This window comes from Panthera pardus, unplaced genomic scaffold (genome assembly GCF_024362965.1).
Source record: "Panthera pardus isolate Hobbes unplaced genomic scaffold, ASM2436296v1 HiC_scaffold_8, whole genome shotgun sequence".
NCBI classification, from domain to species: Eukaryota; Metazoa; Chordata; class Mammalia; order Carnivora; family Felidae; genus Panthera; species Panthera pardus.
The window spans coordinates 82168529-82192968 of record NW_026527013.1 but is presented as its reverse complement, the minus strand read 5'-3'; the positions used below and the strand labels follow the sequence as shown (position 1 = coordinate 82192968).

The window sequence follows — 24440 nt, the reverse complement described above, 5'->3', positions numbered from 1 at the left end:
TCATTGAAATCCATTGGTCCGTATTATACTTTTATAGATCTCTTACCTGTACATGATTTTAACCTTGCAGACCCCTGAAATAATCTTGGGAACCCCCAGAGTTCCTGGAACCACACTTCGACAACCACTGATTCAAATTATTCAATTTTTTAAATGTTTATTCATTTATTTTGAAAAACAGACCTCACGCATGTGAGCAGGGGGAGGGGCAGAGAGAGAGAGGAGAGAGAATCTCAAGCAGGCACCATGTTGTCAGTGAGCAGAGCCCTACACAGGCTCAATCTCATGAACCCTGAGATCAGGACCTGAGCTGAAATCAAGAGTCAGACAGTTAACTGACTGAGCCACCCAGATGCCCCAAAACTATTCAATTTGTCAAAAAAAAAAAAAAAAAGGCTTAAATTACCAACTAATATGAAGGCAATTCTTGCAACTGAGCCAACAACAAAGGATCTGTGACAAAGAGAGGAAGGCAGGGTTCATGCTGATTTAAAGACTAGATTTAGTAGGTAGTTTGGATTAGTTCAATTTCGGCAACAAATTGCTACTCTGTCCTCTTTAAATATCCTCTTGAAACAAAGTTCCTAAAAGATCTGCAGTACCTGTGTACCACTGATGAGCACCCAGGGGAACACAGAAGGGCTAAATGTCACTGCCACTACTCAGCTGACATATACTATCTGAACATATCATTTATCTTTAAGCCCTTGAAGCAGGCACAGTTATCACTTGGGTGTGCTGTCAGCATGTGACAAGGATCAGGTCTCCGGGCAAGAGAAGTACCCCCCACCCCACCAATAAATAAAAAAATGGAAAACAGTGATACATTATTTAGGGCACAAAATTTTAAGTTGTCAGCATAGTAGATACATTTGTTCTAGCATCTTTGTTCATGTACTCACTGACAATTGTCTTCATCACTGTCTAAATGCCTTTGACAATGTAGACCAGTGTTTTAATAATGACAATTCTTGCTCCCCAAGAACAACTTGGTGGGGAGTAAAAAAAAATCCTCCTCTCAGAATCTCTAGGAGTGGAACAAAGGTATCAGTATTGTATTTTATTTTTTGAGTCCAAGCCATTGTAACAGGCAGCCAGTATTGAGTCCATTATGAAGACACCACATTCTTAGTAAACGTTTTGGTCTCCATCTGCTGTTCCCCCCTTATTCTCCCTCAGTGGGTACCTATGTTCAAAGACCTGCAATACATTTTTTTGGAATACATAAAAATAGTTACGACATAGACTTTGTTTTGAAGAGCATCTTATAACCTAGCTACATAGATGTTATTCACCATTATGGAGGCAGAATTAGGCTGGTTTACATTATAAACTACCTTACCTTCTAATAAGATGCTTAGAGAAGATAGGAAAAGTAAGTTGTAAACACAAAGTCCAACTGCACAATGCACAAAGAACTAAGTGCAGCGGTTCTGTCACCGGCTAGCAAGGTGGCACTCACAGTCGAATACCTGCTAGGGACTGAAGCAAGGAGGGAAGAATGAAATGGATATCAGTTAAGGATGCCTCGTTCCAATCCTGTAATTCACCTATTTGCAATGAGACAAACCTGTAGAAAATTAAAAAAAGAGTTGCCACCAAGAGCTGCATTTTAGATATGGGTGGAAAAGCAATGGGAGAAGAAACTTTGTTTCCAGAGTTTTAAAATAAAACTATTAATGAGATGTCATCTGATTAATGCCATGGTCAGGCGTAAAATGGCTTAATTAAGACAGACTGGTTTCAGGGAATCAGAAAAACCTGAAACTGAAGAGGGGCTTGTGTTAACACCATGGCTCTGTTTAAAAGTGGGAGTGCTTGGGGGCACCTGGGTGGCTCAGTCGGCTAAGCGTCCAACTTCGGCTCAGGTCACGATCTCACTGTCCGTGGGTTCGAGCCCCGCATCGGGCTCTGTGCTGACGGCTCAGAGCCTGGAGCCTATTTCAGATTCTGTGTCTCCCTCTCTCTCTGCCCCTCCCCCGTTCATGCTCTGTCTCTCTCTGTCTCAAAAATAAATAAATGTTAAAAAAAAAAATTAAAAAAAAAAAAAGTGGGAGTGCTTGATCCCACCAACCCAAAACGAATGAAAGCTCACTTGAGAATGGTGAAAAAAGCACAATTTGCCAAAGAGATGGGTCATGGTAAGAAACAAAACTATACTAAATTACCCGGCCCATGGAAAATCAGTTCCCTCAAATTAAAACAACTGATAAAAACATATTTTGTTGGAATAACAAGGCAGCTAAATTTCTCCACAAGGAAACCTTTTAATTTTCTTTTAGAAACTAGACGTTTATAAATTAAATAATTACCTTGGGAAATTACAACCACAGTCAACTCTCTGAAAATAAAAGTACTCTTAATTCTCCTGCTCATTAGCAGATAAAGAAAATATGGAGAACAACATCTCAGAATGGTAAAGCTAAAGGAGGAAAGATAGATCAACTAATGCTAATTCTAAAACCACCTCTATTCAGGTTCCAGGGTAAACAGCCACTCCAGGTCACACAAGAAACCAGTCTAAGAGCAGATACAAGCCTAGGTTCCAGATACTCAGAGTAAGACCTTCTATCTATGCCATATCTCACTTTGTATTTTAACTGTACGTGAGTAAATATAACTTTCAGGATCACCCACTAAGTAACAAAAGCATATCTAGAATCGCAGTGTTGAGGAGGACCCAATGTATCAACTAAGCCAGTCCTCATTTCCCTGCAGGTGAACTCCACCAGCATCCCTGGGGGCGTGGCATCCACAAATTACCATTCTGCATTGAGCAAGTACTTTGTGTGTGACCAGCCAAAATCTCACAATGCAATTCAAATTACTGTCTGTTGCTTTAAACCTCAGGGTTGATGAAGAACAGAGGATGGGGACCTTGGCTGCAAGCTGTAACATGCTTAAAGACAAATGTAAGCCTTCTACTTGTTTTATTTTCCACACTGAGTAATACTAGTGCTTTCTCCCAAAGCCTTATTTTCTTCCCTTTAATAACTTAGATTTCTTTCTTTGGACAGCTTCAGGTTCTCCATTTCATTTTCTAGTTGGATAATTTCTTTAATTTACTGAGATCTCTCTGAATCCTTGCCTATTTTCCATAAGGGATGCTAATAAAAATAATAATGTTGAATAATTATTGTGAGGTGACTAAGCATGTTCCCTAAGTGGCATGAGAACTTGGGATATGTGCTGCTGAAAGACTTAGAAGAATAAGCAGCATCCTTCCACTGTTCCAAGAAGATCATCACACAACCCTATTTTGAGCTGGATTCCCTCCCCTCCATGGGGACCACTGCTATTGGAGCTCTGGGCTGACAGTAGAAGTTGTCAGGTCCCAGAAGACAACTCCTCAGCCAGACTTTGGCTTGGGAGTCCGGTGGATGGAAAGCAGCTCATGGAAACATGGGGTGGGAGTTGCTGGGAGAGGGGCTCGTCCTCCAGAGAGGTTGCAGATGTGCCCAACGGAGCACGGCTGAGGGGTGTGTGTGGAAGGAGACAGGCACTGAGATCTTAAGGCTTTGAAGCACAGGTGAGGATTGTGAGGCTGAGTCTGGAGTCAGCCAGGGAGGATATCTATGGGAAACATCTCTGAGTTGGCGAGGACACCCATGCCCAACACACACAAGAGGTTGTCAGCCAGGCAGAAGCGGCAGGATAGAGGAAAAGCTACTATCAGAGAATAAGGACCAGGCCATTTCCATACTTTCTAGGCGCTGGCTGAATCCACTGGATTTCTGTATCAATCCAGGGAGGAGGGGTTCCTCCAAACTTAACAGACTGAATTCTTGATAGTCTTTTGAGCAGGGGCTCAGTGCCAGATATAGTTTAATTGAGGACAAAAAAATGATGTTTTGCTGTACAGGAGTGTTGTAGAGCAAGTTTATGCCCATTACACAAACCCTCTCTGATTTCATACTTGCAAGAACTGCATGAGGCTCCAACATTAGCATCTCCCCACCACATTTTACAGAAGACAATCAGGGAAGTAAGGTAACTTGGCCAAGGTCATACACATGCAAAGAATCACAGCTCTGCCTGATTCCAGAACCCATAATCTTTATCATAGTGCCCATGACTTGGGTTATTCTATAATTTAAAAAAAAATCATTTTGCAAATAATTATAAATTAACTCTGTCATCCAACTGAGGTTAATTTAATTATACACATTCTTGGATACAGATTTGTGACATGTCAGGGTTGTTTTGTTTTTTTTTTAAACGTTTATTTATTTATTTTGAGAAAGAGAGAGGTGGGGAGAGGTAGAGAGAGGGAGGGACAGAATCCCAAGCAGGCTCCGTTCTCAGCATGGAGCCCCACACGGGGCTCAATCCCATGACTGTGAGATCATGACCTGAGCCAATATTAAGAGTCAGATGCCTAACCAATTGAATGACCCAGGTGTTCCTGTCAGTTTTTTTTTTTAAGTTTATTTATTTTGAGAGAGAGAGAGAGACAGAGAGAGAGAGAGTCTGCAGGGGACGGGCAGAGAGAGGGAGAGACAGAATCCCAAGTCGGCTCTGTACTGTCAGGGCAGAGCCCCAACGCAGGGCTCGAACTCACAAACTGTGAGATCACGACCTGAGCCGAGATCAAGAGTCAAACGCTTAGCCAACAGAGCCACCCAGATGCCCCAGTTGTTTTTTTTTTTTTTAATTACATAAAAATTCCAACAGAGTCCTTAACATGTACTAAAATTTTAAGTTAACAAAATTAATTCTCAGCCTGGAGCTGGGGACTATGTGTCCCAGTGAAGAATGTGACATCTCAATTTAGTATTCAGCAAGCAACTATGACATGCCAATACTGTAGGAGGCTGTCCTCATCTTTGAGGACAAAATTCAAATTCCTTGGCTTCACAAACTCATCTTCTAGCCATACTACTGCTTGCTTATGACACTTATTTACACTAGCAAATCCATTATAGCATGTACCTCCTTCAAACTAATTTATTTGGATGACTATACCAAATAAGTATTATACTTTCATCTAACATCCAAGTTAAATGAAAGGATGGACTATATTTTAATTTCCATATATCTAGTACCTAGCTCACTGTCTAGCACATAATATTCAAAAACTATTCATGGAATGGATGAAAGAGAAACTGAATACAATTGGAATTTTAAAGTACTTGGCCTGGGGACACCTGGGTGGTTCAGTTGGTTAAGTATCCGACACTTGATTTCAGCTCAGGTTATGATCTCGTGGTTTTGGGGATTGAGCCCTGCATCAGGCTTAGTGCTGACAGCATGGAGCCTGCTTGGGATTCCATCTCTCCCTCTCTCTGCCCCTCTCCCACTTATGCTGTCTTTCTCTCTCTTAAAATAAATAAATAAATAAATAAATAAATAAATAAATAAATGTGAATGAATGAATGAATGAACAAATAAAAATACTTGGTCTGTTTCCCACATTTCCAAGGCTAACATCTTACCCCAATGTCTTCTCCCAAACAGCACAATTCATGTTGTTAGAATCTTCCAGTACCACTAATCTGACCCAGCAGTTCTGGCTGAGAGCAATAGGAAGGATATAAATAGAAGGCAGAATAGCTGCTAGCTCCAAGTCTGCATTTCTGGGCAAAAACAAGTAAATGCATTTGCTAACACTGGGCATATATCCCAAGGGATGCAAACTGGTTATAGCTTTTGGCAACAAGTCTAGTTTGCCTTAAAGCATACCTCTTAGTACCAAGGTTGGGAAAAATACAAATTCTCATATATAAATAATTGATCAAAACTTGTAAGAGAATTTGACTAAAACAACCCTGAACTCCTGAAAACCTATCTGTCAAGGAGATTATTAAATAACTTCAGAAAGTCAATGATTAAATTTGGCAGTAAGAGTTGGATTAGCTTTAAAAGACAATAAAGAAAACAAGCCACTAATTTGAATTTCAGGTCACTGTTGAATACACAGAACTAAATAACTTTCTATAAACTAAGCAGCAAGCACAACTCTTGGCACTGAGTTTGACAATTATTTTATAGACAGAGAGGATGCCTAAATATGCTGAAAGGGTAGGTTGCCAAGCAGTACACTTAACTCGATATGGGTAGAAAGAGTGAGAACTAATTAGAGAAGAAAAAAGGCTCAAGATTGAACAGGCAGCCAAATGTGTAAGTCTTATTCAGGATGAGAATCATCATTCTGTTACTTCAGGTGATGAATTTATCATAAGATAAACAGGACATGTGGCCTCATGATTCGGGACATAGAATGAAGCTCCCACAGTCCGAGACTAATGACCCAATAACACAGTCTACCAAGCTATCACTCAGTTCTCTGCCAGTTTGGGGTAATTTCTGTTAGTTGCTTCTCCCTTCTCCACTATAAGTACCTCCTTTCTACTTTATGGTTCTGCTGATTAATTCATGACTTCTCTTGGGTCTCTGCTTTTCTAGCAACTCTCCCTGCTTAACACAGTATCCTGACTCAAACTTGCGGTAACAGAGAGACACTGGGTCAGCAAGTCACCATCAAGGGTAGAAGTGCCTCCACTGGGCACAGATCTTGTGCCAGCTGGTTTCACAGGTTACTCACAGGCCCATAAAACGGCTGGCTGCTTTAGGGCCGGGCACCAATCAGCTGCATCTGAGGGAAAAGTTAATAGTTTACTCTTGCTATCTGAAAGAACAGCATTCCTATTTCATAAACTGAATAGCATAAAGCGAAGAAGCAATTACCATTACTTTTTTTTAGTGTTCCCAGACCCAAAAAAATAACCTGTTTTAGGCTTTTCAGACATCTTAGGGCTCATCTTGCTAATGGATGCACACAATAAATTGAGGACACAGTTCAAAACTACGGCAGCTTGATGCTGAGATGCTGAGTGTGGTCCCCTGGAAGGAGATTGGGAGTACTACTCTTGGGGCTCAGGGTGCCTACTCCTTCTATAACGGCTGCAAAACAAATGTTGAAGGCACTTTCACTTTTCGCCTTTTCTCATAATAGCCAAAATCCTCTTTGGTTTCTTTTGGTTAGAGGAAACAGGTACTAATGTAGGTCTTTCATAAGAGCAAAGTGGTGTCACACAAACTTTCAAAAAGCAGGGAATACCTGTATAGTCCAACAAAGCTTGATGAACATGAAGAAACAACTTCCTGCTTTGTTTAGACAAGGGCTGAGGGTATGGCGAGCCCTCACAGTGCCATCCAGTATACCATGGTTCCAGCCAACCTATAAACCTGAAACAGTGTTCTCACACTCTAGATCAAAGCAGTTCTCACTGAAATCCAAATAGCTTACAACATCAGACAAGGAAAAGATTAATGATGATGGCAGGGCAAAACCAAGAAGTATTATATAGAAGGGCAGGGACAGAATCCTGAGCACTGATGGACAGATGGCCTCACAGAGCAACACTTGTTCCACAGAGGTGACAAAGGAGGAAAGTGATACAATTCACACATGATGATGTCAATTGCTGATAGTTATAGGATGAGAGGGATTTAGGAGCTGGGGGATGACAGAGGAAGTTTGGAAGAGCCATTGTAGAGAACATACAAATGTACAAGAGACTGATTAAAACAAAACAAACAACCTGTCAAATATACAACTCAAAGGTTCCAGTAAAATCTTGATAAGTGCAATTTGTCAAAAGTCAAGTCAGATGTTCTCGCAACTCAGAGCATGAACAGTGAGCAGACAACTTAAGGTTGAGGGTTGAGACAAGGCAGAAGATAAAAAAGCTCCAGGGTGTTATTAATGAGAGAATCCATATATAAATGAAACAGAGATCTAACAATGGAAAGATATGAATAGAATATACTCCTGAGAATTAAGCAAAATTGTTCATAATTGGATATAACATGTAGGCTTACATAAGAATGAGAAAACTTCCCTTCCATATTTTAGTATGCCTGCTTATAAAGAGAAGGAATTAAATGTTGAATCCTTGAAAAGAACTCTTTGTGTATGATCATTTATATGAAGCATAATTATTAATTATGTATCATATTTGACAGATATGCACATGACACCATATGAAATATGAATGGTTTACCTTGGAAATCCTTGTTAATTGTCCTAAGCCATTACTTATTTGAAGAGGAAAAAGAACTGACCTTTCTGCATAACCCATACATGTCAGTTCCTAAGCTAGGTGCTTTCCATATGCTGTCTCATTAATCCTCCTAGTAGCCCTGTAGGATAGATATTAGTATCACTGTCAGTAATTTACAGCTGAGAAAACCAAAACTCACAAATGGGTAAGTAATTTGCCCAAGATTGTAAAACAAGTTTGACTCCAAAGCATATGTACTTTCCAACAAACCACACTGCAGAGAGTTGAACAGGCAGATGTCAAATGACTTCTGATTTTTTCCTACTGCCAAGGCCTATTACTTTATATTATTACCTCACTACAAATATGGACAGATAACTTATCAGTATCTTTGTTCTCTCCAGAATATTTTCCCATGATTAAGTATTTTAATTATTTTTTAATTTAACATAGTGTAATATTCATTTCAGGTATATGATATACTGATTCAACAAATCCATACATCACCCAGTACTCATGACAAACGCACTCCTTAATCTCCATCACCTATTTGACCCATCCCCTCGCCTACCTCCTGGTAGCCATCAGTTTGTTCTCCATAGTTAAGTCTGTTTCTTGGTTTGCCTCTCTCTCTCTTTTTCCTCTTTGCTTGTTTTGTTTCTTAAATTCCATATGAGTGAAATCATATGGTATTTCTCTTTCTTTGAATGACTTATTTTGCTTAGCATAATATTCTCTAGTTCCATCCATGTCATTGCAAATGGCAAGATTTTAATTTTTCATGGCTGAGTAATATTCATATATATGTATGTATATATGTGTATATATGTGTGTATATATATATATGTATATATATATATATACACACACACACACATATTTTTTCTTTATTCATTCATCAGTGGATGGGCACTTGGGCTGTTGTAGATAATGCTGCTATAGACATCAGGGTGCATGTATTTTTGTATTTTTTGAGTAAATACCTAGTACTGCAATTGCAGGATCCTAGGGTAGTTGTAATTTTATCTTTTTGAGGAAACTGTACTATTTTCCACCCTGGCTGCATAAGTTTGCATTCCTACCAACAGGGCAAGAGGGTTCCTCTTTCTCCACATCCTCCCCCAAACCTGCTGTTTCTTGTGTTGACTTGTTTCTTAAATGACTTTAGCCATTCTGACAGATGTGAGATGATATCTTATTGTAGCATTGATCTGCATTTCCCTGATGATGAGTGATGTTGATTGTGCATCTCTTTTATTTTTTGAGAGAGCTGGGGAGGGTAAGAGAGAAAAAGGGAGAGAGAGAATCACAGACAGGCTCCATGCTGTCAGCACAGAGCCCGATGTGGGCCTTGAACTTATGTACCATGAGATCATTACCTGAGCCAAAGTTGGACACTTAACCAACTGAGCCACCCAGGTGTCCCTGAGCATCTTTTCATGTGTCTGCTAGCCATCTGTATGTCTTTGGAAAAATGTCTATTCATGTATTCTACCCGTTTATTAATTGGATTATTCATTTTTTGGGTGTTAGGTTTTGTAAGTTCTTCATGTATTTTGGATACTAACCCTTTATTGGATATGTCATTTGCAAATATCTTCTCCCATATATAGTAGGTTGCCTTTTAGTTGACTGTTTCCATTGCTGTGCAAAAGCTTGTTATTTTGATATAGTCTTGACAGTGTATTTTTGCTTTTATTTCCCTTGCCTTAGAAGACCTATCTAGAAAAAAGTTAATACAGATAATGTCAGAGAAATTTCTGCCTGTGCTTTCTTCAAGGACTTTTTATGGTTTCAGGTTCCACATTTAGGCCTTTAATCCATTTTGAGTTTATTTTTGTGTATGGTGAAAGAGAATGGTCCAGTTTCATTCTTTTGCATGTTGCTGTCCACTTTCCCCAACACCATTTGTTGAACAGAGACAGTCTTTTTCCGATTGGCTCTTCTTTCCTGCTTTGTTGAAGATTAATTGATCATATAATTGTGGGTTCATTTCTGGGCTTTCTATTTGTTCCATTGATCTATGTATTTGTTTTTGTGCCAGTACCATGCTGTTTTGATAACTACAGCTTTGTAATATTAACTTAGAAGTCCGGAATTCTGATGTCTACAGCTTTGCTTTTCTAATATTGCTTTGGCTATTCAGGATTTTTGTGTTTCCATACAAATTTTAGGATTGTTTGTTCTAGCTCTGTGAAAAATGCTTATGGTATTTTGATAGGGGTTGCATTTAATGTGTAGATTGTTTTGTATAATATAGACATTTTAACAATATTTGTTCTTCCAACCCATGAGCATGGAAGTTCTTTCCATTTTTTTGTGTCATCTTCAATTTCTTTCATCAATGTTTTATAGTTTTCAGAGTATAGGTCTTTCACTTCTTTGGTTAGGTTTATTCCTAGGTATCTCATTATTTTTGGTACAATTGTAAATGGGGTTGATTCCTTAATTTCTCTTTTTGCTGCTTCATTATTGATGCATATAAATGCAGATATTTCTGTACAATGATTTTGTATCCAGCAACTTTACTGAATTGGTGTATCAGTTCTAGCAGGATTTTTGGTGAAGCTGTTAAGGTTTTCTTTTTTTAAATTTTTTTAATGTATATTTATTTTTGAGAGAGAGACGTTGTGAGTGAGGGAGGGGCAAAGAGGGAGGGAGACACAGAGTCTGAAGGAGGCTCCAGGCTCTGAGCTATTAGCACAGGGCCCGACGTGGGACTTGAACTCATGGACCACAAGACCATGACCTGAGCTAAAGTTGGACACTGAACCAACTGACACCCAGGCGCCCCAGCCTTTAAGGTCTTCTATATGTAGAATCCTGTCACCTGTAAATACTGTTAAAGTTTACTTCTTTCTTGCCAATTTGGATGCCTTTTCTTTCTTTTTGTTGTCTGATTGCTGTGGCTAGGACTTCCAGTACCATGTTGAATAGAAGTGGTGAGAGTGGACACCCCTGTCTCATTCCTGACCATACAGGAAAAGCTCAGTTTTCCTCCATTGAGGATGACGTTAGTGTGCATTTTTCATTTAAGGCCCTTAGGATGTTGAGGTATGTTCCCTCTAAACCTACTTTGTTGAGGATTTTTATCATGAATGGATGTTGTATTTGGTTGTATTCAACCAAAATACTTGGAACAATTGAGAGAATAAGGAATATCCCAAAATAATTGGAATAATTTGAGAATAGGGATTCACTTTTCTTTAAATATTTGGTAGAATTTGCCTGTGAAGCCATCTGGTCCTGGACTTTTGTTTTTTGGGAGGCTTTTGATTATGGATTCAATTTCATTGCTGGTTATTGGTCTGGTCAAATTTTCTATTTCTTCCTGTTTTAGTTTTGGTAATTTATATGTTTCTAGGAATTTATCCGTTTTTTCTGGTTATCCAATTTGTTGGCATATAGTTTTTCATAATATTCCCTTATAATCCTTTGTATATCTGTGGTGTTGGTTGTTTATTTCTCTTCTCTCATTTGTGATTTTATTTGGGTCCTTTCTCTTTTCTTTTTGATAAGCCCGGCTAGAGAGTTATCAACGTTACTTTTTCAAATAACTTTTCCAAAGCTCCAGTTTCACTGATCTGTTCTATTGTTTGTTTTTTTAAGTTTCTATATCATTTATTTCTTCTCTAATCTTTATTATTTCCTTTCTTCTATTGGCTTTAGGCTTTGGTGTTGTTTTTCTAGTTCCTTTAGGTGTAAGGTTAGATTATTTGAGGTTTTTCTTGCTTCTTGAGGTATGCCTGTATTGCTATATACTTCTCTCTTAGAACCACTTTTGCCAAATCCCAAAGGTTTTGGACTGTTGTATTTTCATTTTGTTTCCATGTATTTTTAAATAACTTCTTTGATTTCTTGGTTGACCATTCATTGTTTAGTAGCATGTTATTTAACTTAATGTATATGCAGTCTTTCCAGATGTTTTCTTGTAGTTGACTTCTAGTTTCATAGTGTTGTGGTCAGAAAGGCACATGGTATGATTTTGATCTTCTTGAATTTGTTGAGGCCTGTTCTGTGGCCTAATATGTGATATTATAGAAAATGTTCCATGTGCACTTGAAAAGAATGTGTATTCTGCTGTAGGATGGAATGTTCTGCGTATATCTGTTAAGTCCATCTGGTTCAGTGTGTCATTCAAAGTCATTGTTTCCTTGTTTATTTTGTTTAGATGATCTTTCCGTTGATGTAAGTGGCATGTTCAAGTCCCATGCTATTATTGTATTATTATCAATTACTTCCTTTGTTATTGTTTTATGTATTTGGGTGCTTCCATGTTGGGTGTATAAATATTTACAATCATCGTATCTGCTTGGTGGATTACCCTCTTTATTATTACATAGTGCCCTTCTGTGTCTCTTGTTACAGTCTGTTTCAATGTCTAGTTTGTCTGATATAAGTATTGCTACTCTGGTTTTCTTTGGACATCGATTTGCATGATAAATGTTTCTCTATCCCCTCACTTTTATTATTCTTTTTAAAATTTTATTTAAGTAATCTTTACACCCAACATGGGGCTCAAATTCATGACCCCAAGATCAAGAGTCACATGTTCTTCCAGCTGAGGCAGCCAGATGTCCCCATATCCCCTTACTTTTAATATGCAGGTGTCTTTAGGTCTAAAATGAGTCTCTTGTAGGCAGCATATACATAGGGTTTTTTTTTTTTTTTAATCCATTCTGACACCCTGTTTTTTTTTTTATTTTTTATTTTTTAAAATTTACATCCAAATTAGCATGTAGTGAAACGATTTCAGGAGTAGGTTCCTTAGTGCCCCTTGCTCAAATAGCCCACCCCCCCCTTCCACAACCCCTCCAGTAACTCTCAATTTGTTCTCCATATTTGATTCTCTTCTGGTTTGTCCCCCTCCCTGTTTTTATATTATTTTTGTTTCCCTTCCCTTATGTTCATCTGTTTTGTCTCTTAAAGTCCTCATATGAGTAAAGTCATACGATTTTTGTCTTTCTCTGACTGACTCATTTCACTTAGCATAATACCCCCCAGTTCCATCCACGTAGTTGCAAATGGCAAGATTTCATTCTTTTTGATTGCCGAGTAATACTCCATTGTATATATACACCACTTCTTCATCCATTCATCCTTCGATGGACATTTGGGCTCTTTCCATATTTTGGCTATTGTTGATAGTGCTGCTATAAACGTGGGGGTGCATGTGTCCCTTCGAAACAGCATACCTGTATCCCTCGGATAAATACCTAGTAGTGCAATTGCTGGGGTCGTAGGGTACTTCTATTTTTAAATTTTTGAGGAACCTCCATACTGTTTTCCAGAGTGGCTGCACCAGCTTGCATTCCCACCAGCAATGCAAAAGAGATCCTCTTTCTCCGCATCCTCACCAACCTCTGTTGTTGCCTGAGTTGTTAATGTTAGCCATTCTGACAGGTGTAAGGTGGTATCTCATTGTGGTTTTGATTTGTATTTCCCAAATGATGAGTGATGTTGAGCATTTTTTCATGTGTCAGTTGGCCATCTGGATGTCTTCTTTGGAGAAGTGTCTGTTCATGTCTTTTGCCCATTTCTTCACTGGATTATTTGTTTTTTGGGTGTTGAGTTTAAGAAGTTCTTTATAGATTTTGGATACTAACCCTTTATCTGATATGTCATTTGCAAATATCTTCTCTCATTTTGTCGGTTGCCTTTTAGTTTTGCTGATTGTTTCCTTTGCTGTGAAGAAGTTTTTATTTTGATGAGGTCCCAATAGTTCATTTTTGCTTTTGTTTCCTTTGCCTCTGGAGACATGTTAAGAAGTTGCTGTGGCCAAGATCAAAGAGGTTTTTGCCTGCTTTCTCCTTGAGGATCTTGATGGCTTCCTGACACCCTGTTTTTTGATTGAAGTGTTTAGTCCATTTACATTCAAAGTAATTATTGATATACATATGTATTTATTATCATCTTATTACTTGTTTTGTGGTGGTCTCTGGAGATTTTCTTTGATCCTTTCTTGTCTTTCTATCTTTCACGTTTTGCTAATTTTCTTTAGTGACATATTTGGATTTCTTTCTCTTTATTCTTTCCATGTTTATTAGTGGTTTTTGATATATGATTACTATTAGATTTGTATATAACCTTTTCTTTATATAGCAGTGTATATTAAGTTGATGGCTGTTTAGGTTTGAACCCATTCTTTTCTTCTTTCCTCCCCATGTTTTAGATATATGTTACATTTTACATCCTTTATGCGTGTGTGTTTGTGTGTGAGAATTTCTGACTGATTTTTTACAGAAATACTCATTTTTACTGCTCTTGTGTTTCCTAGTGTTATGTTGTCACTTTTGGTCTCCTCTTTCCATTCCAAGAGTCCCCTTTAATATTCCTTGCAGGGCTGGGTTAGTGGTCACAAACTAGTTTTTGTTTGTCTGGGAAACTCTCTTATTTTGATTTTTAAAAAATGTTTATTTATTTTTGAGAGACAGAGCATGAGTGGGGGAGAAGTAGAGAGAGAGGGAGACACAGAATCTGAAGCAGGTTCCATGCTCTGAGCTGTCAGCACAAAGCCCAACGCTGGGCTGGAAACCATGAACCGTGAGATCACAACCTCAGCTGAAGTCGGACACTAACCGACTGAGCCCAACCCAGGCGCCCCTCCTTCTATTTTTAATGACAGCCTTGCTGAATAGAGTATTCTTGGCTGTGATTTTTCCCATTAAGCAGTTTGAATATATCATGCCACTCCCTTGTGCCTTAACAAGTTTCTGTAGAAAAATCTGCTATCTTTATGGGTTTTCCTTTATAAATCACTATCTTCTTTTGTCTTACTGCTTTTAAGATTTTTCTTTATCACTATATTCTGCAAATTTAATTACACTATATCTTCATGTGGGCCTGCTTTTGTTCATTTTGATGGGAGTTCTCTGTGCCTCCTGGATATGGATGTCTGTTCCCTTCCCCAGATTAGGGAAGTTTTCAGCTATTATTTCTTCAAATAAATTTTCTGCCCTCTTTTCTCTCTTCCTCTTCTGGGACTCCTATAATACAGATATTATTATATTCGATGGAGTCAGTTCCCTAAGTCTATTCTCATGTTGCATAATTCTTTCTCTTACTCAGCTTCATTGCTTTCCATTACTTTGTCTTCTAGATCATTAATTCGTTCCTCTGCTTCTTCCAACCCACTGTTCGTGGCATCACGTGTGTTTCTAATCTCGTTTATTTCACTCTTCATCTCTGATTCTTTTTTAACTTTTTTATCTCTGTGGTAAGGGTCTTATTGATGCCTTCCATCCTTTTCTCAAGTCCAGTGAGTATACTTATTATCATTGCTTTAAATTCCCCATTGGGCATGTTACTTATATCTGTTTCATTTAGATCTCTGGCCATGGCCTTATCTTGTTCTTTCACTTGGGATAAATTCCTCTGTCTTCTCATTTTGTCTAGTTTCCACCTGCTTCTCTATGTTAGAAAAGCCAGTTGTGTCTCCTACTCCTGAAAGTAATGGCCTTATGACGAAGTCATGTAGTGCCCAGGGCCTGGCACTTTAGGAGTGTCTCCAGTATGTGCCATGTGCTCTCTCCTGTTGTGTTCTGGATGCTCTATCCTTCAGGCCAGTTGTCTGCTGAGGCTCTCCTTGTTTGCTGTGGGCACTATTTGGTCCCTGGCCTGAATGTGGTGAGCTTCAACTAGGTGTGATCTGGTCTGCTTGTGAAATGAGACCTGTCACCACCTCCACTGTAAATGAGGCCCTGCAAAACTCTCTGGTCAGGAGATGTGCAGGCAGGGGTTTGTGTTGGTCTTCTTAAGGAGGGGCTCGCTGTACTGGGACTGAGGTAAATGTGACTGAGAATGGCAGTTCCACCAGAGTACAGGGGGTGGGCCTTAGATAAGCAAGTTAGGAAACCAGTGTCCACAATGTGTTGCGTCCCACAGGTAACTCTGTGTTTATGCTGAAGGGCAGGGGAGGAGAAATGGTGCTGGCCAATTTTTCTTCCAGGAGAGGTGTCCCCGTGAACACTGCCACTCAGGGATATGCTCCAAATAGTCTTCACACCATGTGCTCCCGGTGTTCTTCAGGTCAGTTTCCACACTGTATATACCCCTGTATTGTTTGCTTGCCTTCTCTCTAGGAGCAGCACAGTGCTCTCCAGGCTCTATCCCAGCCAAGCCTGCTCATCTTTAAAACTTCAGGCCTTAAGCCCCACTGGTTGCAAGAACTCACAAAATTCAGCCCCTCTCACTTTCCAAGCCAATGGCTATGGGGAAACATTCTTCTTGTGTGTTCCCCTGTGCATTCCTCTCCATCTCGCCCTTCTGTGTGACTATGGCTGTCTCCCCTCTGCAACATCCAAAATCCATTTCTCTGAACTTCCTACCTTCTTCAATGTGGCCTCTTCTCGACCTTCAGTTATGGAATTTGTTCTGCCAGTCTTTAGGTCAATTTCTGGGGTATTTAGGATGATTTGACAGTTATCTAATTGTAGTCATGGGATGAGACAAGCCTAGGGTCCTCCTACTCTTCCATCTTCTTTGTCTCTATAGAATATACTTTCAAAGGGAATAAAAGAAAATGTGGGTTTTATCATTAACAAAGCATACCAACCTTGGGCAAGCTTCCTAACCGCTTTTGTGACGACAGGTTTTTTATCTGATAAGGACGTTGGACTAGGTGGTGTCTAAGGGCCTATGTGACTCATTCATTCATTCATTCAATAGACTGAGATTTTTCTATGTATCAGGTACCATTTTATGTGCTAGGAATACAGTGGTGAATGCAGTTAAAATCTCATGGAATTTACATTCTACAAAATTCCTGATCATAAGGTAGTAATTCTCAAGGTGGTGAGGAGTGACAGGTGGGACAAATTTTCCAAGTCACTTGGGGAACACTTTTTAAAAAATATACTGCCTCCTAGATCCACAGTCTCACCCCCAGTAGGTAGGCTCTGTGAGGAGCCAGTGCTATTGATAAGCATTTGAGGTATCCTTTGTACAGACTTGGCAGAAAAAGGGTTGAGAATCAGTGTTCTAAATGATACGGCAATTCAAAGACATGCCAGCCATATGCTCTATTTTGCATTCTGAAGGGAGACTCATTGAAAGAGCCAATTCCAAGCTTAAGGTAAGTTGCAAAGTGCAATTGAATTAAAAGTCCCTGATTAATTAAAGTCCTATGAACACTTGTACCAATCAATAGAAATATTAGAATGCTTACCCATCTTATTTTTGGCCATGATCTCTCATGCTGAACTCATGTGGCAAACTGTTTGATTAAAAATACCACTATCCTTCTGACAATGAGCTTTAATATCCCAGGCCATGGCCAGTTTTCTGTATTTAAATACAAACAAATAAGCAAAAAAAAAAAAAAAAAATTAATGACATCATAGCATTTTGGTGGCGGAAGATATTCTTTCATGTTGAGAATCATAACAAAATCTTAAATGTCGGGAAGTTTTAAAAAATTTATTTCCACTCGTCTGAAATCTAAGAGTGATAACTAAAGTTTATGCTATAGTAAATACAACATTACCATAGAAATATATATGAATTTAAAATGAAAAGAAAACAACAGAAAACCTTCAGTTTAACACTGTCAGCATAGAATATTTTATTTTAAACTTGCTGTTCAAACGTTCAATTACAACACATGTGGCAAAGAAACAACAGTTAACACACAACATCTGCCACAATTCTATCTCTGAACTGCCTTTTCTATATTATGTGATATGTTACAATTTCTTTCAATTTCTTACATTCATGGTATTCTTAAAGGCAGCAAATGTCTATTTTTTCTGCTTTGAAAACAATTCCATTAATATTTTGAAATTGCTTAAAATGACAACTTTTTCCTTTTGGTATTCTATTGCTGCCCACATTAGAGACATAATTCATAGTATTTATAGGTTGTTGAGAGGTATACTGTACTCAATAAATCAACTCCCAACTCTAAGTTAAAATGAACTTCAATCCAAAACAAGCATTTTCCTAAATCAGTATACTCAGCTACCTTTCTCAAAAATATTTCCATTCTGAAATAAGTTTTTTTTTTTTGTGAGATACAATAGTTTCATCTTTTATTCCTAACAGAACTCATGCTGTACTTTTTTTTCTCAAAATATATTTGATATATTCTGTGCAAAATGTTAAGTTCTGTATAGGTATGTACCTTATTCTGAAAAAGTTTATAAAATATAATTCCTAAAAACAACCTCAACATTAGACAATAGAGGAAGAAGAAACATATCAAACAAAGCCTAAGTTTCCACATGAGAAAATAAGTATGTTCTTAAAGCTCCAGTAATACATTCCTTGAAAGAACTCAGAATGCACTTTGGTCATTATTAAACATAGGAGAACATAGGTAATAAAACAAATTGCTTTTGTTGTTTTCTACATAAAGAAAATATACTACACAATGAGGCTGATCAAAAGGAATGGTAAGAGCAAAGTGATATTATGACATGGCTCTGTTCTCTACACATTCCTGATCTTAAGATTATGATTTGGGGATTAAAACTGCACCAATCAAATAAATCATTTACAATTAATTATTTTAATAAATTCCCTAAAACATGGTAAAAAATGTGAGGATATTCAACATGATATACCTTGCACCAAGAAAATTCTATACTGTTTCAAATAAATTCTTTGTTTTAGAAACTAGATACCCAGTTAAAAAAAAATTGCAAAAACATTTCATGTTTTATGTAATTCCTAATATATTCTTGATTGTACAAATGTAACAACTTAAAATCAAGGTCCAATGTAAGATATCACCATATTTGCCCTATCTACCTAACATGCCAACATGATATGTTCTCATTTGGACACTTGGCAAATTGTGTGTGCATGTGTATGTGGGGGGAGTAGGTAACTTTCCAGGTTAAAAGCATCTAAAATAGCCCTTATAAAATTGGAGGTGAGGGGGATGCACCAGGTTAAGTTTAGAGGATAGAATTTGCAAACTGAAGCTCTTTTCTGAAAATTTGGATATAGTTTTATAACTAGCAATCAAAGGAATATTTTATTGGTTCTTAACCTTGTTCTTAAGTTGTTCATTTGAGTGTGTATACACTATAGTGTACCATGGGGAGAAAATTATTTTACTTGAGTAAACATAATAATGTACTTTAGTAATATCAATAGGCACTTCACTTGTGAGATGAGTGTATACCTCACTCAAAAGGATACCATATCATGCCCTAGTACACTATAACATACCCCATATAAAGATACGCATTAAAAGTAACAATTTTAAAAAGTGCACATTTTGAGCATGCACAGTTGGAGCTGTGCAAACAGCCCAGTGTTTCAAATAAATACAATTATTACTAGTTAATTTTTATCAAAATATCTTACAGTATGGTAACCATTTACAATTATTGCTCTATTAAGAGTTTTATCATCAAAGAGCACTTGTTGACCTGTTATGTAATACCATATATATTAATACTGAAGGGTGTGTAACTGCAGCTTAATCAGTTCAGATCCTGGCATTGTTCCAAAATAATTCAAGAGAAACCCTGACTGGATCTTGATTCACCAAAGAACACACTTTATGTGTTTAGCTGAGTCCAATGCAATATTCCAAGTTAAAGAAGTTTTCCTCAAGTAAGGCAAGTTCACGGCATTGATGGAGAAACGGGGCTTAGCAATGGCTTCTATTCTCACGATTTGTTATTTTGTCAATTATTTATGAACAATTACCAGGATCTCAAGTATCTGGATATCAGTTTTATCACCCTTTCGACAACTAAGTACATCAATGCTAAAAATAAAATATAAAGACTAAAATAAATGTAAAAAACAGTGAACAAGTAAAATAAATATAAGAATTGCACAAGACAGTCTGATGTAAACACTTCGATTTCCCAGCTGAGACTCCTGAAGCAAAGAGTCAGTGACTGCTTTCAGGCAGCTTAGTTGGTACTCTTATTCTGGAAAAGAGGCTACATCTTCTTTTCTCTGCATTGTCATGATTTAATCTTCCACAGCTAGTGAAAAAATAATAGAAGTAGTAACCATTAGAGTCAGTTTTTTTTTTTTAATGTTTTTAAATGTTTTTTATTTATTTTGGAGACAGAGAGAGAGAGTGTGCACTTGAGCGGAGGGCAGGGCAGGGAGAGGGAGGGGGACAGAGGATCTAAAGCAGGCTTCACGGCAACAGCAACAAGCCCAATGCAGGGCTCCAACTCATGTACCACGAGATCATTACCTGAGCAGAAGCTGGATGCTCAAACAACTTAGCCATCTGGGCACCCCTAGAGTCAGTTTTAATACTGTAACTTATAAATTATATTACATAATGCTATTATCTAAATTTCATTCATAAACAAGTATAGGTTCTACTATTTTAAACTCTTTTATCCTTGCATTTTCAAGAGTAACTCACCTTAAATAAAAAAGTAAAAATCAGATTTCCCTTGCTTTCTTTTACTGGGAAGTAGCAATATACATATACCACTTGTTTAATATGAATAATCTACACCTTACTCACTAAGAGTTGTGCATATGCTGGGGGATATATGCATTGCTGTGTAATAAATAACTTTTGGCCAAAAAAAGAAATAAGGCTCTTCTTTTCCTTTTTTATCACCTAAATTAGATTCAGATTATGAGTAAAAAATGAATACCTTATTCTATACAAGAATCCTATTTGTATGAATACTGTTCCAAATTAGGAGTTCCATGAGCATTATAAACCAAGAAAATTATTCATTCTTTGTGCACAATATTATGAAAATGATTTCACCACTGTGCATTCGAGATCTCAAAAGACGGACAGGGTAAAATAAATGTCACAAGGTGTCACAGGGCACTAAGAAATAAAAATATACCTGGAAGGGGCACCTGGGTGACTCAGTCAGTTGAGTGTCTGACTCTTGATTGTGGCTCAGGTCATGATCTCACAGTTGTGAGATCCAGCCCCACCTCAGGCTCCATGCTGCATGTGGAGCCTGCTTAAGATTCTCTTTCTCTCTCTCTCTCTAAAAAGAAAAAACAACACAAAAACTTGGAAACTCTTACCTTTAAATTAAATCCAAGCAAGTCACTGATAACGCCAGAAACAGCGGACAGGATGACAACCTGGGTGATGTTATAAAGCAGTGGATTCATTGTAAGCCCATATAATCTAAAGGGACTGTCCAATTCCTAGCAAAAGAAAAAACATAAAACAAAAAACATGAGCCCAGAAATACATTAAGAATCAAGAGTTAAACTAATTCAGGGCAATATACAATGAGAATTTTTGAAAAAAACTTTCATAAAACAGTTACAAATTGTGGATAGTTTTAGAAAGGATAAACTTGGTTAAACTTAAACTATATATATATATATGTATATTATATATATATATACTTTCAGGTTTTTCTTTTTCTTAGAAGTGACTTCCATTAAAAGAACTCTGTGATCTAAATTTGTAACTGCAATTTCCGTCTCAAATGAATGACTAGTAAAGTACTGGTCTAATAATTGCCAAGAGGTATGGAAACATTTTCTAGTGTAAGAACAAAAAATGTAAGAGAATAATACCTTTTTGCACAAGAATTAGAAAAGTAGCCAAATTTTCTGCTATTATTAAAACATACACAAAACTCCCTTTAAGACAATTACTTTTCAAATATAAGAATTAACTGATTCAAAGATTTAAAATTCTATGATTTATTTATTCTCAGATTCAAAGTTATATGGCAGGCCCTGTGTTAAGCTCTAGGAAGTCAGGATTTAGTCCCTGTGCTGACAGACCTTACAGTTGAATAGACATACAAATAATTAATTGTGTCTCCCATAAAAGAGCTATGTATTAAAAACGCAGTGGGTCCTAGAGGAAGGTGCTCCTAAAACTTAGTGGGAGGAGGTAATAGATATTCCATAAGACACATGAAAACATGGCATCTTTGAATGGCTACAGGTTGCCCAGCATTGTTAGGGGCCAACTGCAAGGAAAGAAATCCTTCAAATTTGTAAAACGGGCTACTTAGGTAAGGGTCATTCTTTACACAAATCGTACTAACAGACTGAATTTAATCAGGAAGAGTGTATCAGATGTGCACATGAGAAAGGTCACAGGCAGTAGGGAAGCACTGTGGAAAACGTGCTGGAGAACAGTGAGACTAGAAGCAGGAAGGCCTGCTTTGTTCAATGGATCAAAGCTCAAGTGAGAGACAATGAGGGCCTGACCTAGGATAGTACTGATAGGGAAGCAGACATGAACTAGAGGATATTGGAGAGGTTAAATCAATGGGCCTGAGAATTTCTTGGCAGTGAAGAGTGACAGAGAAAAACCAATCTATATTAACTCCCAGGTTTCTGAGTAGAAGATTGTATATGACTGTGTGTGATCAAAAAGGATCACATTGTTGTGCTTTGTACTTTAGTTTCTCAAATTTCCCTCTACTCTGGGATTGAAGCTGCTTGTAAGTCTCATCCTGTCTAGCATAGTGCCTACACTCTGAAGATATTCAACACATATGTACCAGACAAGCCCACCCGCCTCTCTTCTGAACCTTGCTTGTCAAGGCCTATTATATACTGTGAGGCAGTACCTAATTAAGACTTTTTAATTGACTGAAGAATTAAACGTAATACTGAGAAACTACTAATTTTACACCATTCTCTGAAAACATTATATTCAATTTGTTACAGAAATTGAGATTTTAAAAAACATTTTCCTTTTAAGAAAGAAAAACATTACTAACACTGTAAAGCAATGCTAGAAATATTTTATCAAATTACCTCCAAAGAGTATTATTATGACATCAAATATTTTGAAATTATATTTTTTGTTACCAAAAATGATTAGAAAATTTAAAGGTTTATTGGTGATATATATTTATTATAATTACTCTGTATTACTAATTTTTAAGCTAACTCAGGCCACGCAGAAGACTGCTCTGAGAAATACAAAATGAGAAAATTTCCAAATTAACACCAAATCTCCCTTTTTGAAACCTATTTTAAGTACTAGGAGGCAAAATTTCCAAAGATACCAACCTCTAAATACTTTAAACATTAAAGTCTTAGATTTTCAAAAGTTATTAAAATTTCAAAATGATATGATTTGGATCACACTGGTTAGTTTTACAATAAGTAAAATGTACATGACATGAATGTGTTCAAATATAATTTGGAAACAATTTGGATAATCATAAAAACCAAACATAAGATAGGATCTGCAAACAAAAGACTAAGATAAAATGTCAGAACAGCATATTCCACGTTATATCCATTTTCAGTTTTATTTTTACCTTTAGCAGTTTAGTAGCCAGCTTTAAAACATTATTCACTAGTGTCAGTTCTTCTTTTTTGTTAGGTTTCTTCTCCATTTTCAAGTAGAGGTTTATCTTTTATAAAAAAAGGAATGAAAACGAGGAATGAATAGTTAAAAATACTTAAAATTACAACAAATATTCATTTTTAAAAGGAACTGAAAGACAGTCACTAAAACATTCATGGTGCTTCTCCGGGTATTGAGATTATAGATGACATTAATATTCTCCTTCATACTTTACTGTATATTCCAAATTTCTTACAGTAAACATTTTATAATAAAATTTTAAACTTTTCAGATTAAAGCTGACACAAGAAAGGAAAACTCGATTTCATCATTTAATAGGTGAAATACTTTACTCCTAGAGCCAAAACAAAAGAGTAAGTAATAACTAAAGTAGATCAATTGGTTTGTTTGCTGTTCTCCCCTTTCCCTTTAATTGAGCTCATGTGACAGGATTACTGATTTTTAAAAATCATACTTTCCCTGGCAAAACTACTCAAAACATTTTCACTTGCAGTAAGTTTCTTTGAGTAATTCCTATGGAATGGTAAGGAAAATATTAAACAAATTAATACACAACAAAGTCAACCATCAAAACTCTTATGCTTTATCCTTCCTACTGAATAAAAATTCCTACTTCTTCAAATATGGCTCTGCTAGACTGCCAAGCAAACATATCCCACTAATGGTTTAAAGTTCATCACTTCTATAAATAGTACTTGCTTCTTGTCAAATCAAAGTGAAACAGAAAAACAACAGGTCAGATTTGAAAGCCATATCAAGGCAGGAACATTGAAGAAAGGCTCATGTCCTATCAAATGTCAAGTTTTTCTTTGTAACACAAAAGCAATCTAAAAACAGGTTCCTAAAAAACCTCAAGTAAATGAAAAGATTTTTAGTTTAATATGTAGATTATAGGCATTAACTTATAATAAACATGCATTCTCACCTGTTCAGTAAGTAATATTGAGGTATTGCTATATTTTTTACTTGTCTCTGATCCAAGGGTAACAAATCTTAGGAGAAAAAGTGTTAACGAGATGCACCAGATTACTAGTTCCCAATTGTAGTGACAATCAAGGAAGATCTCATGCACGTGAAGCAACTAAAAGTGTACGAAAAAGGCAACATGAAGCAGCAATGTGATTGAAACAATTTCTTTTTTAAAGGAAATAACATTTTATTTCATACAAATTGATCACAAA

At 37.1% G+C, this 24440-nt stretch overlaps 1 protein-coding gene across 2 annotated transcripts in view; it reads right to left on the bottom strand.

Annotated features, from left to right (window-relative positions):
- Positions 1-17543: 17543 nt before the first annotated feature.
- The window catches only part of PHTF2 (putative homeodomain transcription factor 2), a 126746-nt gene continuing 119849 nt past the window's right edge, over positions 17544-24440 (bottom strand). For both annotated transcript variants that reach the window (XM_053897927.1, XM_053897926.1), the window contains 4 exons: positions 24185-24340; positions 23210-23305; positions 20988-21113; positions 17544-19954 (listed from right to left, as the gene is read on the bottom strand). In XM_053897927.1, the coding sequence (XP_053753902.1) occupies positions 19934-19954; positions 20988-21113; positions 23210-23305; positions 24185-24340 (399 nt within the window). In that variant the 3' untranslated portion in view covers positions 17544-19933. The remainder of the gene's footprint in view (positions 19955-20987; positions 21114-23209; positions 23306-24184; positions 24341-24440) is intronic.